Genomic DNA, 15162 nt, shown 5'->3' with positions numbered 1-15162 from the left:
CGCTGCACACACATTTTGTAGGCCTTATTTATTATTGCTGTTACTCTTTCCAGAAAGTGTGTTCCAAGTCAGTTAAATCATGCCGGTGCAGTTCTATTGCACTTATGGTCAACAATTTCATAGAACTGGCTGATAATGAGAAACTCAAAAATGAATATGAAAGTCAGTTTATAATGGGTGTTTTAGGGGCAAAGTCTAAGATGGCTAAGGTACAACTGTAATATAGATAAGAGAGGAGGGGCAGGACAAAATATTGTATATATAAGACCTGCAGCCTTGCCATCATCCTTTCAGCCTTTGCACAAAGACAGACAGCTTCTCCCTTTGATTGATCAGCACTCTTCTTTTAACAATGGAGTACGGACAACTGATTAATACCAAATCGGCAAACATTATCAAACCCCTAGAGATGAACAAGCCCTACGCCTACAGTGTCAGCGGAGGGGCAGGTGGCCGTGGGATCAAGATCTCCACTGCGTACGGCACACAGGTTGGCAGCGGCTTCAGGAGGGGCTATGACTACCACGGCATGTCCTCTGGGTCCCCGGTCATCACAAACGAGAAGGCCACCATGCAGCACCTGAACAACCGGCTGGGCAGCTACCTGGAGACGGTGAGGAGTCTGGAGAAAGCCAATAGCAGTCTGGAGATCAAGATCAGGGAGACCATAGAGAAGAGAGGCCACTTAGATGGGAAGGACTTTAGTAAGTACAACGCAACCATCACGGAGCTGAGGGCCAAGGTGAGTCAATCAGTAAATATTTAATGACACCCGTTTCGAATCATTAATTAAAAGCAAAAGGGTTTCTTTGTATTCTACCTAACCACATAGTTGTCAGAGACAAATCTGGGTCTCTTTAGGTGTTCTGCATTTACGGACAAAGGCAAGCTCTCAAAGTGACAGAAAAGGTTCACATATTGATCTCCAAAATGTATTTTATAGTACTGAAACTTTTAGTTGATCAAGATTTAAATGCCATGTCCACTTACTTCCTCAAAATGGTGAAATGAAGTTGGAGCAAAATCCATTTCAGTCTCAAGAAATGTTTTAGTATTATACACAATGGGTTGGTCAATGAGAGTTTATGGATCTCTCTGACTTGTTTTACAACATTTATTATATCAAGGCACAATCTTCACCTCTGTGGTCGAGCTATGAGCAATAAGCCCCTTTGTTTTATGACTTTACAGCACGCTGTCAAAGGGAGATATTTAATTGTGAATATTATTAAAGTTACGGTTCACGGGCCCATTAAAAAGACTCGTGGGAGGAGAGTGTGTCACCGCAATTTATTTTTTATTTTTACAGTCTTTTCCAAACAATTGAATTTCTTCCAGATTTTTGACATGATCACGAGCAATACCCATCTTTCTATTTCGATGGACAACGCAAGGCTTGCTTCCGATGACTTCAGAATGAAGTGAGTGTTCAGTTTTTCATCCAAAATCAAACAAGCTTTCCATCCAGCATGAACGCATCTGATGTGCGGCTTGATTTGTCAGATTTGAGTTTGAGATGTCTACGCGTCAGACAGTGGAGGCCGATGTGGCCAGACTGAGGAAGATTCTTGACGACACTAATGTTATTCGCCTGAACTTGGAGAGCGACATTGAGTCTCTGAAGGAAGAGTTGATCATCCTGACGAAGAACCACAAGATGGTGAGGGACACTGGTCAAAGATGATTTGCATTTGGCCGAATCAACCTAAATGATGGAAACACAATTCAAGGAGAAAAATAATCCCAATACTAGCCCATAATTACTTAAAGTTATGGCAATCCGCCTTGCCCCTTAAGCTCCTTGCATTGAATAACCCACAAGGCCTTTTCAGGAAATCCCTCCCTGAATATTTCCCCCCTCAACAGGAAGTTGAGGAATTGCATTCCCAGATCACCAAGGTCGGCGTCCATGTGGATGTTGACGCTCCAAAAGGACAGGACCTGGCCAAGATCATGGAGGAGATGAGGGCCAAGTATGAGAAGATAGCCCTGAACAACCAGGAGGAGCTCAAAAAATGGCATGATTCTCAGGTAATTTGTCAATGCCAAAATGTTGGGGTTAACAAACTACTTTTGTCAAGTACCTATCCTATATACTATTAGTATTTTATTTTCTGTCCAGGTCACAGAAGTGCAGGTCCAAGTGACTGAGAGTTCAACGGCTCTGAAGGAAGCCAACACTATGTTATCAGATACTAATAGGAAGTATCAAGCACTGGACATTGAAAAACAGGCCGAGTTTAGTATGGTAAGAACATTTGTGCCCAGTGATGAGTCACAGACGTGACTTGTATCAATGTTTTCAAACAACTCTCAAGTCTGTCTCTTTCCCTACTGCACTACCTCTTTGCCTCTTGACAGCAAGCATCGCTGAAGGCAACAATGCACGACATTGAAATGCGCCACAACACAGAGATGGAGAAGTACAACGTGATCCTCCTGAGGCTGCAGGAGGAGCTCACTCACATCCGCACCGACATCCACCACAGCACACGGGATTACGAGAGCCTGCTCGACATCAAGGTGAAACTGGAGGCCGAGATCGCTGAGTACAGGAGGCTGCTGGACGGCGAGGCAGACTTTACGTGAGTATGAGGAGGATAAATGCTTGTTCACATCTTTGCTGACAGCCAAACATGCATTGCTCTGCTTCCTGGGTTGACAGATATTACATCTTATGTCATCTCACGGAGGCAAATATATATTCAAATTAACTTTGTGCAAACGCAAAGCAACTCTCATATGGAAATTAGCAGTTCATCAGACGCATTCATTAGAGCCATGCCTCTAATTTCAAATGCTAAATTTCATCTGGATATACCAGATACATTAAAGAGAAGGTATATATTTAATGCCAAAATAGTGTCATGAATAATATAATTACAAGAACTATGTTTTTTACTGATAAACAACTTTGGATTGATTTTGCTGTTTTGTTCACAGTCTACAGCAGGCAGTTGATTCAAAGATGATGCAGACCAAAGTGCTGACGGTCACTCAGACTCTGGTGAATGGCGTAGTGGTGTCAGAGAGCAAAGATGTCCAAACCGGTGAAATTGTTTCTCTGTAACAACTGATTTGCAGAAGACCACCAAAAAATAAAATAAACAAAACAAAAAGTAATATTCACCCTGACTGTTTTTTAAGCATTAAATAGACAATCATTACATATAATGGATGGATGGATGGACGTGGATGTGATGGCTCATATTTTTCATTTGCTTTTTTGTCGAGAGTTGGATTTTAACATTAAAACCTCTTTTATCTCTGAATGTTAGATATAAAGCAATAGCCGGCAGTTAAATTAGCTTAGCATTTAGACTAAAAAATCCTTACAGTTCATTGACTTCCCTACCAGATGCATAAACACTGATAACTGTCCGACCTCCTGACATAAACCCCCCCACTCAAACACACCTAAGCTGCTGTGTGTGCGGGAAATTCTTCCAGCATCTGAGAATTTCACATTGTGACCTACAGTTCTTCAGCCCCGTCCTGTAGAAAGCAAAAGGCCCCTATTCCCATGCCTTGTTCAGGCAGTCCTGTGTCTCTGCTTTCTGTTTATTTACATTCCCATTAGTCAGTCTGGTTCCTGTGCGATACAACCCCTTTTGGACTTGGATGAATAGCTGCATAACTTAATCACATGTTGTGGAGAGCAAAAGATTTGGGTAATTGGCTGTGACATTTTTGGACAGTTTTACTCAATCAATCCACTATTCATCATAACAATGTCATTTTTTAGTTTGGAAAGATTTAATTGCAACATCCACAGAGAGAGCGATTAATCATTCTTCGAAATTGGCTTAAAGACTGGTTTCCCAAATGCATCTGACAACTAGTAAAAGTTGCCTAATTTGCATCAGTTTCTCAACGGCTGATGTGTGTGTGTGTGTGTGTGTGTGTCTTTGTAGCCATGCCCATCTTGCTCTAAGTTATTGAGGTTGAAATCGTAAAGCTGTCTTCTCTAACACTCAGAGTCTTTGTTATACTTTGGTTGTGTCCCCCCTTCGGCCACAAAGACGCTGGGCGGAAGAGACCAGAGAGAGAGGGACTTCCAGAGAAAGAGTAGAAGCAAAGGGAGATAGATGAGGTGACAGAGAGGACCCCGGTGCCTGTCTCTGTTTAGTGCCTGTGATTCCTCAGGCCCCACAGAGAACTTTCTCAACAACACCTTTCTCCCTAAATGGAGAGAGGGGCCTCTCTGAGGATTCGCTTCGCTTTGCCATTAATCACCAAATAATCAAACCACCCCATTAAAACTGGCTGCTAGGGCGCTCTTGGTACCACTCCAATTTTGGACTTGTCAGCAACAAAGTGAAAGTTTGACATTCTTAGTTTCTCTTTTCAAAAAGAAAGTAGAGCATAGGTCTACTTATTTTGTGCAAAAGAACTGTACTTCACTATACTAAAGACATGTTTGTGTTTTGTATAAAAATAGGTCAATTTGTTCCATAAACATCTAAATGAAAGTCAATGTTGACTTGGTTTCATACAGGACAAGAACAGCAGCCTACTGGTGAAAGTCCCGTGTTTGTCTTCAGTGGACGAGACACAGATGGCTGACAAAATCTCTAAAATTGGAACATGGACAAGTATCATTAAAAGGTCTCATGAAAAGAGCATTAGACAAATGGCAGAGATCTTATAATTAGACATGGTTTCATATGAATCTCGCCGCCCATGTGTTCCTTCCTAAGCTTCTGCAGCAAACTCTCAAATAAATGTTGCGCCCATCCCCCCGAGAAAACTCCACGTACCAACTCTTGCATGCGCATTCCTCAACTCAAAACCACCCCTTTTTAAAATGCATTTCCTTTTCTCTAAGTTTAACGAAAGGAGGCCTTTAAGGTTTGTCAGCAGCTATCATGACCGTAGAGTTTAAGCTGGAGTGGAGGCGCTAATTCCAAACTGAGTCACAGGCCACCGTTTCATTTTACAGGCTGAGCATACATAAACCATGAATCAACTCTCACTCTCTCTGTTGCACATAAAGACACATTCCTTTTGTTCCCCTCTACTCCAGACATCTGTTAGGTGTGTCAGCCATGAGTCAGACCAGTGCTCCCAACTCGCTTGGGCCTCCTCCCACTGGGAGCAGAGGGGGGTGGGGGTGGAGCAGTGGGGCATGGAGACGGGTGTGGTCTGTGTGTTTGCGTGTCTGAGGAAAAGCTTGAGAGACGTGTGGACACCCAAACCGAAGGGCGGAATAAAATAAGGGTAAAGTTGGCACAGAGAAATGGAGGCAGTGGAGGGGGAAAGAAGAGATGAATGACTAAATAAAGCTACAGGAGATTCAGTCTGATTGGCAGAATAAACACCGGAAGAGTTCCAATCAACGGTGTCAACTTAATTCTCTTGACTCACCAAAATGACTTCTTTGGCCTGTCGCAACATCACAGGACGAGACAGATTAGTAGAAATACTAAAGAGTTTCCCTTAAACTACTTACTTACTTACTGTTAAATTTTTTGTACAGTTGCTAGAATTGTTGCTTAGTATTTTGAGCTATTTATTTGAGTAGGAGAGGTGGAGATCCAAGGCCGTGGAGAGGTTTAAGTCAGGGGTTAGGGTTAAAAGTGAATGTGAATGTTAAAGGAAGAAATTTAAAGTCAGTAATACGAGAAAAAAGTGGTGAAACAGTAGTGTGGGAGAGAATGCCATATGCTGGAGAAGGAGGAGGAGGAGGAGGAGGAGCATGAGGCAGATTAAGAACAGAACTGGGCAGTGTGCCATCCAACCACCGATCTCTCTCTCTCTCCACATTTTCATTTTCCAGTCCAGTGGGCAAAGAGAGAGAGAAAGAGATGGAAATCCAAACCCAAACTGAATGACTCATTTGTCTGGTTTTCTGTGGAAATTATCGGAAAAAGAACTTGGTGACCAGAAAGTTGCATGAGAAGCGAGATGATTACCGGCTGTAGCTCGGCTAAAAATACAGCGGTGCACTGAACTCAGCCCGAAACAACCGCTGCAGATAAAATAGGCAGTGCTGAGATCAGCTAGTGAAATGTTTTATCTTTGTGAAAGAGCCTCGTTTTTTCTACTTTCCCTTTCATACACAAGCTGCTTTTTTTGAATTCTCGTTATCCAAAGCAGTTTCATTAACCTTGTGTTTTTTTCAATGAGTAGCTAACTCACATTCCAGAGCAACGGGTAAATGATTAGTGGAAGTGCAGTGTGTGTGCTGCTCGGTTCTGAGCTATAGGACAGGGAAGTTCCAATAAAAACAGAGTTCGGTTCAGCTGTCACGCAGATCTTAACGGTAAATGTTACTCTTTCGATATACTGTGGATAAAAGGACAAAAAGGAACTGAGGAACTGCCAACAAAACCATTTGCATCTGGGCAGAATAACCAATGTGGCCATTTACACCAGGGTACCACAGCGGCAGAATCAGCGGCCAAAGTGTCCATAGCCAAATATGCTATTTGCAACCAACCCAGGCACACATTGAAGATTGTATGTGTATATGTTGTCCACATATGCAGATTTTTCTTTTGTTCCCTGGATGTAACCAGAGTGCAACTGAAAATTGTAAGGATCATAAAAAGGAAAGAAAATAATAAGTTAACTACAATTAAAAGAAGGCATCCCATGCGACTCAAAGGCCAGTCTTCAAAGGTAAAGAGTTTTACTCATTCATCCACCACAACCTACCCAACAAAATGAAAAATGAGCTAAATTTACGCAACTTGTATCAAGTAAAATGTGGCAAGCCCCTTCCTTGCTCATTGAAATGCTTGACAATTGAATAGAAACACTGCGATAGATTTTTACCCATGAAAGAAAAAACAGTTTTTTCTTGTTTTCATCCTTGGATCTCTTTTATACATTGTTTTGAAACGGTCAATACTGTGAATTGGTTATAAGCTCATACATAATTTCAATATTGTTTTTTTTCACAAGCTCCCAGGGGCATGTTATGCGATCTATAAAGTTAAAGGACTACTCTGGGAGGGCCCATCCAAATGATAGAATTTCTCCCTAATTAACTCCCTATTGTTCTCCCTTTTTTCCCCAAGGGTTTTTCATTTTTTACCCTCTCAGGCAAATTTGTAATTTGTGATTTTGGGCTATAGAAAATAAAATGAATCGAATTCAATCTAATTTGACTTTTCAGCAAAGTTAAAGAGTCCCCTTAAATATAGCGTACGTTGGGGCGATGCTGTACTACAATCTGCAATCACACAAGATTGGAAAGGGCATGTCCCTATCGTGCCTACAACCTTGACTCTCTCTCTCATACCCTCTTTAAAATATTAAAAGATTATCACTATTTTTTTACACAATACACAAAAAAGTGTGGTTGGAAAAATGAAATTAACATAAATGTTTTACTAACACAGCACTTTGTACTTTTTTATTTCTTTATTAATTATCTTCATCAGACCTGTGATAATCCACTAACTGCAGGATGATGTTACAGAGGGAGCTCAAATTATGGCGATAGTTTGGAAGCATTCTATTTTGACAGGAGGAATTTCCATCACAGGAAGGGAGCGTCTGCACATAAAGAGTTGCAAAGGTTGGAATGACCCTCGGTCATCCCGACTTGTCTATGAGGGAGGACGCAAGGCCTCAAAAACATACACATACACGCATTTCAAAGACATGCACAGGCACAGGCTTCCTTTTCACAGACTGAGGTAATATACAAAAGGCCAGTGTAACATAATCTTGACGCAGCTTTGGCTCGTTTCACCATGTGGATTCTAAATCTTAGTAAATGAGGCAGAGAGTTAGAGAGAGGAACACAAAGGGTGAGAACTAAACTGAACCGGAACATCTCTTAATGGTTAGCAATGAAATAGGAGTATTTAAAGGAAGAAGGGAATACGGAGTATCATGCCAACTTTTTTGTTCCTATATTCATGTTCAGCCTAATAAACGACAAACTGTCAAACAGGCTTTGAGGTAAATATATTTTCTATATGACGTTTCTTATCATGCTTCTAATCACAGTCCATGAAATCCCACATGTTGGTGTTGACTTTCCCTCAGGAAATCGTAACCCACGTAAAAAGTCAACTTTGACTTGTTTAATTTAGGTTGAACAATGTAATTAAACTAAACCGTGAAGTTTTGTTTTTATTGTCTTTAACCATATTTTGGAAACTGTAATTGGGAGAAAATATATTTTCTGCAAAGTATTAAGGAGAATGGAGTTTATTAAGTAATTGATCAACTGAAAGGTGTGTCATATTCTGCCCCATTCTCACCTATATATATATATATATATATATATATATATATATATATGCACAAATTGGCTGAGTAACGTATTTTGTTTTTCCATTTTGTATCCATTTTGTTCACTATATGGATCTAAAAACTGGCAAAGGTCAGGAAATTGTTTTCTTCATCATATTAGATCCAAAGATAAATACTATAACTTGTAAAAATGTCTTATACATTAGCAATATAAGTAAGTACTAAGTTGCTCAATTAAAACCAAGAATTATTTCCCAAATTCAAGGTTTATTACCTGTTTCAGTTTTTTGTTTTGGTTCTGGAGCCTGCAGATATCCAACAGTTTCGAGAAAACCAGGTCGGAGCAATCCACTCTGTAGTTATCTAGAAATTTCACTTAAAACCACAATTAATAAACTCATAGTGGCGTCAAGGGACTATGAATGAACAAAAGAAGATAAGAAACATAGCTCTGACCCCCAACAACAGTAGTGCCTCATAATGACGCTCAGTGTGACAAAGCACGCAGTAGGCCCGAGCCTCATCATGAGACTGTTGTTGGTAGTTTAGAGAGATTAAAGTGTAGGTTGTTGTATTAGAACACTCTGAGCAGCTTGTTGTATATCGTTGTTTGTGAGAGTCCATCGCCCTGCATTCCTATCAGGAAAAGTTATCTCTTTCAAGCCTTTTACTTACTGATATTAACTGGTTAAACAGTTGCAGGGCAAAGGTTATGGACATTCACAGATACCGCTCGGTGTTTACTCGGTTGCCATGGTAACACAGTGACAACACAAGAAAAGCAGAATGTTTACTCCAGCCATAGAAATAGTGTAAGGAGTACAAAGGACATTCGCTCCCCGCCAATACGGAGAAGGAGAAGCTAACTAGCTAGCTAGCTTAACAACAATCACTATTTTATTTTGTACAGGTCAAATGACCATAGAAAACAGCTTGATGTAGAATCTACTACTGTTTTGTTTTCAATGGCTACATGCTGATTATAACTTTTGGCATTGCCAAATGAATCCTGAATATTATATGAATACATTTGTGCATTTAGGTGCATGTGCGTCACTAAATTCATCTCTTGTGTCTGGATTTAAATCCAATGGTGCATGGTGTTCCACCTACAGTGTTAACAGAGGCCAGCCAGTGTCTGTCATCGCGGCAACCCCTCCCTTGTGACCTCACGGGGATGCTAAGCGTTGACTAAACCGTCACAGTCCTCTGCGTACGAGAGCTTCTTAACTCCACACACCTTTACGGCCCTTTAACTTTTGTTCGCAGGGTCCCAAATTCTTCTGGCAATTATGCAAAAAGCTTGACTTCATTTGTGTGGTCTGCAAGAGACTCCCCACAGGCCGTTCAAACATTAACATCCAGCAGCAACTTGCAGTAGATGTCCAACCTTTCCCCTACTCTCAAGCACATCCTCCCCACTGGAAGCGCCATGCCCGAGGGAGACACTTTTAGCCATGACTAACAGACAGGAAGTGCCACAAGCTCGGTGTACAGGACGTGCAGCAGGGCTCCAGCGCCACGCACACACTCCGACGTGACTGTCGTTTCAGAGATACAGGATAGACCATTAATAGGTGAATAATATCCCTTCACTCCCCCCTGTGGAGAAGCACATCTTTTTCACTGTATTTTACATAGAGGTTACACAAGTAGCAAATTAAATTCTTAGCATGCCTTTCCCTAATGGGAAAAAAATCCTCGGTTTTATGAAGCTTGATTTACTCTCCAGGGTCATAACTATGTCCTTGATCCACATCTCAGAAACAGCCCCCCTTAGTCGCCCAGTGCATGCCAATGAATGTGGCCAGTGATAGGTCAAGCAGCAGTAATGCAGCTACACAGACTCCTTACAGCTGGCTTATTTGGCCCTCCGGATCACTGGGATACAACCAAAAAAGGTCTCTTGCTGCTCGCTGTTACTGGGAACCAGGCCTTTCTTCTCTTACCCACACACAGTTGGACTGTCGCAAAATGCTGCTTGAGGGTCAACAAGGGGGGGGGTAGCTGTGTGAAGCTGTGACCTTTGAAAGCAGGTAAAAAGCCAGACCTTCCATTCCTCTTAAAAACATGTGTGTACTCATTGACTAATCCACCTGTGAATGCGGGAATGGATCATTCTTTCGGTCCTGGCAAAAACTACCACATGACTATACGGGAAAGCAGTCTGAGCACACAAAGAGTTACAGCCTTAACCGAGGTTACGCAAAAAAACAGGCGCCGATCTTCTCCTCCGGCCAATGCCCTCTCACACTCACGCCAACAAGTCCTTTCAGTAATGGCAGTGACGTGGGGTCAAAGGAGGCAGTGTTCCTGTCATCATGAAATGTAAAAAACAAGTAATGATTCAAAATGAACAATCTACACACTGACCTGTGATAGAAATGTTGAATGATTCCAATCATTTGACATTTGCGGAATCCCTTACAAACTGCTATTAATCTTTTTTGCTCAACTCGAGCATGAGCAATGGATCTCACTGTACGTTACCAATGTAGTCTTTGTACAAATTTGTATCATATATCCTCACATTCCATAGTCTAGGTCATGTATTTCACGTATGTTTGTAACATATTCGTCTAGCTCAGCGGTGCCCGATAAGTCGATCACGATCGACCGGTCGAGAGCCAGCGCCTCCCCGGCCACCAACCCAACCGCGCGTCACTGAGTCATGAGGAGAAACTTCAAACAAGTGTGAGGAAATGAACTTGAATCGCAGCAGGCAGCTTGATCATGGCATACTTTTTTTTTTAATCTTGGCTCAAACACTGTTATTACGCAAGCCAGCTGAATAGTCTTGTGGGGTTTGGAGCCCCCTTTGTGCTTCTGGACACATAAAGGACTATGTAAGGTGGGGACTCCTGTAGTGATCTCATTTTAAAGGCATCTTTTTTTTTCCTTTCTGTCTTTAGTCATGTGAGCTTACTCGATTTACCTCTTTAATGTTTTGTACTGACTTCAACGAGGCCTCTGGAGGGTTGGCCTCACTGCTGCATACCCGCGGATCTTCTCATCCTTGTCTGTGCTTAATTTAGTGAACAACAAAACCTTCCTTATAAGAGCAGACAGGAGAGTGCAGAGTGTGAAAGGAATAACATTGTGTTCGGCTGACGTAAAACGGATATAGCAGCGATGCCGTTTTAACTTTCGGTTTTGATGCATAGGGACAGATGATCGGACCCCTTTCTGTTCAAGTCACTAACAAAAAAAGGAGAATTAAAAACGCAATGACTTAGATGTCTGTTACTCAGTAGATTATTTTCCCCTATTCAAGTACTAACACTTGAATAGTTCATGAATAGTACTTTTCAAATCAGGTCCCAAAAGATGGAAAATCAAGCACAGCTGGATCCAGAATTATTTTCATTTTCATTTTCTCCCCCAATTATGAGTCTTTACTGGATTTACTTTTTCTGTTTTCTGTGCTTAGTTAAACAACAGTTTAAGGGTGGGGAAACTTCTATTGTTGGTTCTGGTTGTGTGTTTTTTTAATTATGCTACAGGTATTACCCCCTTCTCATTCATCTCCGTCACTGGACACGATTATCCTGGACTGAATTCTTTTCAAACCATTCAGCAGACTAAAGGAAACCCCCTTTAAATTCCCAAATTGGTACTTACAGTTCCTCTTTTATCTCGGGAATTGTTCAGGCAAAAAAAAGATTTGTTCAAACCAAGGAAACACATACACACAGCTGTGGGAGCTTGAACAATCTGTAGGGTGGATAATGCCGACCCAAATGAAAGATGAGATCACCGGCTTCTGTCTCCAAACAGCGGAAGAGAAGCTCTGTTCCTGTTGGACGACTGCAAACCAACGTGTCAGAGACACGAGGGGTTGCAGAAACAAAAGTCAGCTTGGTCTCCTGGCAACAGGATACAGAAAACATATGGCATGACGTAGACCTGTCTCAAAGAGAGTGTTAGTTTATTGCTATATGAAACGATACAAGAATGTTTGAGAAATCGTTACAAAGTGGTGATGTCAGTTTGAATAACACAGAATGGCATCACAGTGTGATATTATAATCCCTACGGCTTTGCTTCACACACCACCTCTGTGTCCACAGGTGATGTAACCCACCAACATGGCAGCTGTAAAAGCATTAGCTATAAATGTCTTTTTTGTTCAAGGTAAATCCGTAAGAAACAGTATTAGAGTTAAAACAGGATAAATAAATGCATAAAGGGGACATCTAATTCCCCGTCTCTGATTCATGTCTCTCTTCACTTTCAAGCGGCGTATGTTTCCAGCTGATATTTCCCTGAGCCAGACCTTCAAGAGACCCACTTTGTAAAGAAAAAAAGAAGCAGAGAAAATTGAAAAAAAAAGAGCTGGAGAAAGTGTTGAGATAAATGTTGCAGCGGTCAATTAAAATGACTTAGTGCCACGTAGAGGCTTTCACCTGAGCAGCCTCTGATGATGCACGATGAAGAGGCAAATACGGTGTCATCTCTAAGGGGACTCTCTATTATCAGTGTTTACTGAGATCAGCTGACTGGGTAACCACAGGGAGAGAGACGGCGACCTGCGAAATGCACGAGGTTCTTCAGCCTGTTGTCCTGACTGAATTTACGACTAAGCGTCATTCCTAAGTTTAAAGGCTGACTGCTTAAAACTTCTATGATTTGTATGTGGCGATACATCAGCAGGTCTCTAACATGCAAGCGACGTCGGACCCCTGCAAGTTTACAGGTCCTAAAGTGGAGTTAGGACCACACATGCATTCAAACGCTGACACGTAGTGAATGTGACTGCATGATTACAGTCATGGCCTTAAAAGCCCTTCAGGTGCTAAATCAACGGTGCTTGACTCAATGAATCAGATAATACAAAGACCGGATTGTATTCTTCCAAACAAAGTCAAGAAAAAGCCCAAGACACCTGGAACAGTTCAGCTGATTCATTTGTTCTTCAGACTGTAAAAAGGAATCCAACAATGTGGTTCTTTCACTTTTTGGACACAGACTGAGAGCCAAAAAGCAGGGGTTTCATGGGGGGGGTCATCTGGTTGAAATGTCTGAAAGGCCTTCAGTTCAAGATCAGTAAAGAGTCTCCATGCTGAGGAATCTGAAAAGATGATTCTGCCAGGAGCCACACAGAGGTCTTACTCAAATCAAGCCTTATTCGCTCCAGAGGGATAATCGCTACGGCATTCAGTGCTGGGGGGCCCCGTTTTGTGCCAATGCAGGAAGTGGGCAGCGTGGCGTAGTTTATGTCCTGTGACAGTGATTTAGTTGTCCTAACTGAGACATATGTTAAACGTAGATTATACGCCGTCATTGGAAGTAATGAAACAGAAAACACGCCGACGTTTGGACGCAAAAGAAAATGGTCGCTGTACGTGATGTGGAGCCCGTGTCAGTGTTTCATGCCCTCTCCCGTTTATTGGCCTTACACAACAGGGCATTGTCTCCTTGTGCTTAGTTAAGATTAGATCCAAACCGCTGCGTCACGCAATACCCATGTCAGCATTAGAAATGCGTGCATTTTCAATAGTGTCGATATGTTTTTATCAAAACTGTTGTTTTCGTCATGAGTACTTTGACGTTGTATTATATTGTGGGCGGTTTTAGAAGAGGTTTGCAAGCTTTTACACTGTGAATGAAGTCATTGACCAAACATATTTAAAACATACTGGCATGTCTAAACCAAAACAGAAACTATTACTCCTTTGCTCCTAGACAATGGTTAACTTATTTAACATTTTTCTTGCTGATAGATACTTAGTCAGAAGTTTGCAACTTCAGCACTAGGAGATAATTCTCTCACATGGACTGTAATCACATGATCACATTTCTTTTTTTAAACTAGTAGTGCTTGGTTGTGTTTACCAGGAGTACACAGACCAGAGGCTGCATTGTGGGAGGATAGCTGTGGCGCCTTCAACCCACCTCAGCACCTCATTACTTCTTTCATTCACATCGTCATCATCACACCAGGTTTAATTAACTACAAGCTGCTGTTGAAAGCGTCGGACTAAAATTAAATTAGAAGGTGATGACATAAGTATTGTCAACAACAACAGTATTCACTTAAATCAGCCTTTAGTTATTAGTTTAGTCTGCGTGGATCTCCATGAAGTTATAGGGAGCAAATTACTGCATAAAAGGCCTCTGCTGAAGCTGACTTCTGGGAAAATATTTAAAAAAGAAAAGGGGAAAGAATGACTGAGTCAAAACCACTCTTTCCATACAAGAAAATACACATTGCCCCCACAAAGACACACACACACACACACACACAGTAACACATGTTCTGATCATAGTGCAATCATTTATTTATTTCCCAGCTCTGTGTGTTTTCTTTTTTTTCCTGGCAGATGAGACGGGAAGAGAAAAAAAAGACGATCCCTTTAATTAATGAAAATCTTTGGACGAGCCAAACCGCCACGTGTGTGTGTGTGTGTGTGTGTGTGTGTGTGTGTGTGTGTGTGTGGTTCCCTTTAAAGAGCTCCGCTGTGTACGGAGGGTTAGAACGGCAACGTGTGACTGACTCATCGCAGCATGGATAAAGTTTCTTTTATCATGCCGTCAGGCTTCACACACATGAATGGGACCAAAGTCCAGTGTTTGAAGAGCAATCACACCTGATTGAAGTCGCCCTCTGTGCAGCCAAACCGTATCGTCGTCAGGCTAATCAATGCGTTCCCCTCTATTAAAACACTCATCTGTATTAGTGTCAAAGCTCTCCCTCTGTCCCTCCTTGTTTCATTCACGCTTATAATGCAGCTTATTTCCCGTCAGACCCTGACGAGTAACTCTGGAGTGCGTTTATGTTTTCGAGTGTTGCCATGACGATGAAAGAATGAATGGGAAGTGCTCCACGTGACAAACCAAATGTCACTTGGTAACTGGGTGAGTAATGGGTTTCTTTCTTAGTAAAGTAACAAATGAAATGTTTTGAAGACACACACACACAAAAAAGGCCGGCATTCGTCCTTTGTG

General features: G+C 41.7%; 1 protein-coding gene across 1 annotated transcript; it reads left to right on the top strand.

Moving 5' to 3' along the window:
* The first annotated feature begins 143 nt into the window (after positions 1-143).
* On the top strand, positions 144-3123 carry LOC120829473 (keratin, type I cytoskeletal 18). The gene is made up of 7 exons (XM_040193590.2): positions 144-742; positions 1339-1421; positions 1504-1660; positions 1867-2031; positions 2123-2248; positions 2362-2585; positions 2944-3123. Exons 1-7 carry the CDS (start codon positions 353-355, stop codon positions 3068-3070), a joined length of 1272 nt encoding a protein of 423 aa, XP_040049524.2. The 5' UTR covers positions 144-352; the 3' UTR covers positions 3071-3123.
* Positions 3124-15162: the final 12039 nt, after the last annotated feature.

This window comes from Gasterosteus aculeatus, chromosome 2 (genome assembly GCF_964276395.1).
Source record: "Gasterosteus aculeatus chromosome 2, fGasAcu3.hap1.1, whole genome shotgun sequence".
Taxonomy (NCBI): domain Eukaryota; kingdom Metazoa; phylum Chordata; class Actinopteri; order Perciformes; family Gasterosteidae; genus Gasterosteus; species Gasterosteus aculeatus.
This window is presented reverse-complemented; position numbering and strand designations above follow the sequence as displayed.

What these genes read in the sequence shown, in the direction of transcription:
- LOC120829473 (XM_040193590.2), top strand. Translation starts at nt 353, where the DNA reads ATGGAGTACGGACAACTGATTAATACCAAATCGGCAAACATTATCAAA. An exon ending in AAAAATGGCATGATTCTCAG is followed by an intron (nt 2,032 to 2,122) that starts GTAATTTGTCAA and finishes TTTTCTGTCCAG; the next exon opens with GTCACAGAAGTGCAGGTCCA. An exon ending in AACAGGCCGAGTTTAGTATG is followed by an intron (nt 2,249 to 2,361) that starts GTAAGAACATTT and finishes GCCTCTTGACAG; the next exon opens with CAAGCATCGCTGAAGGCAAC.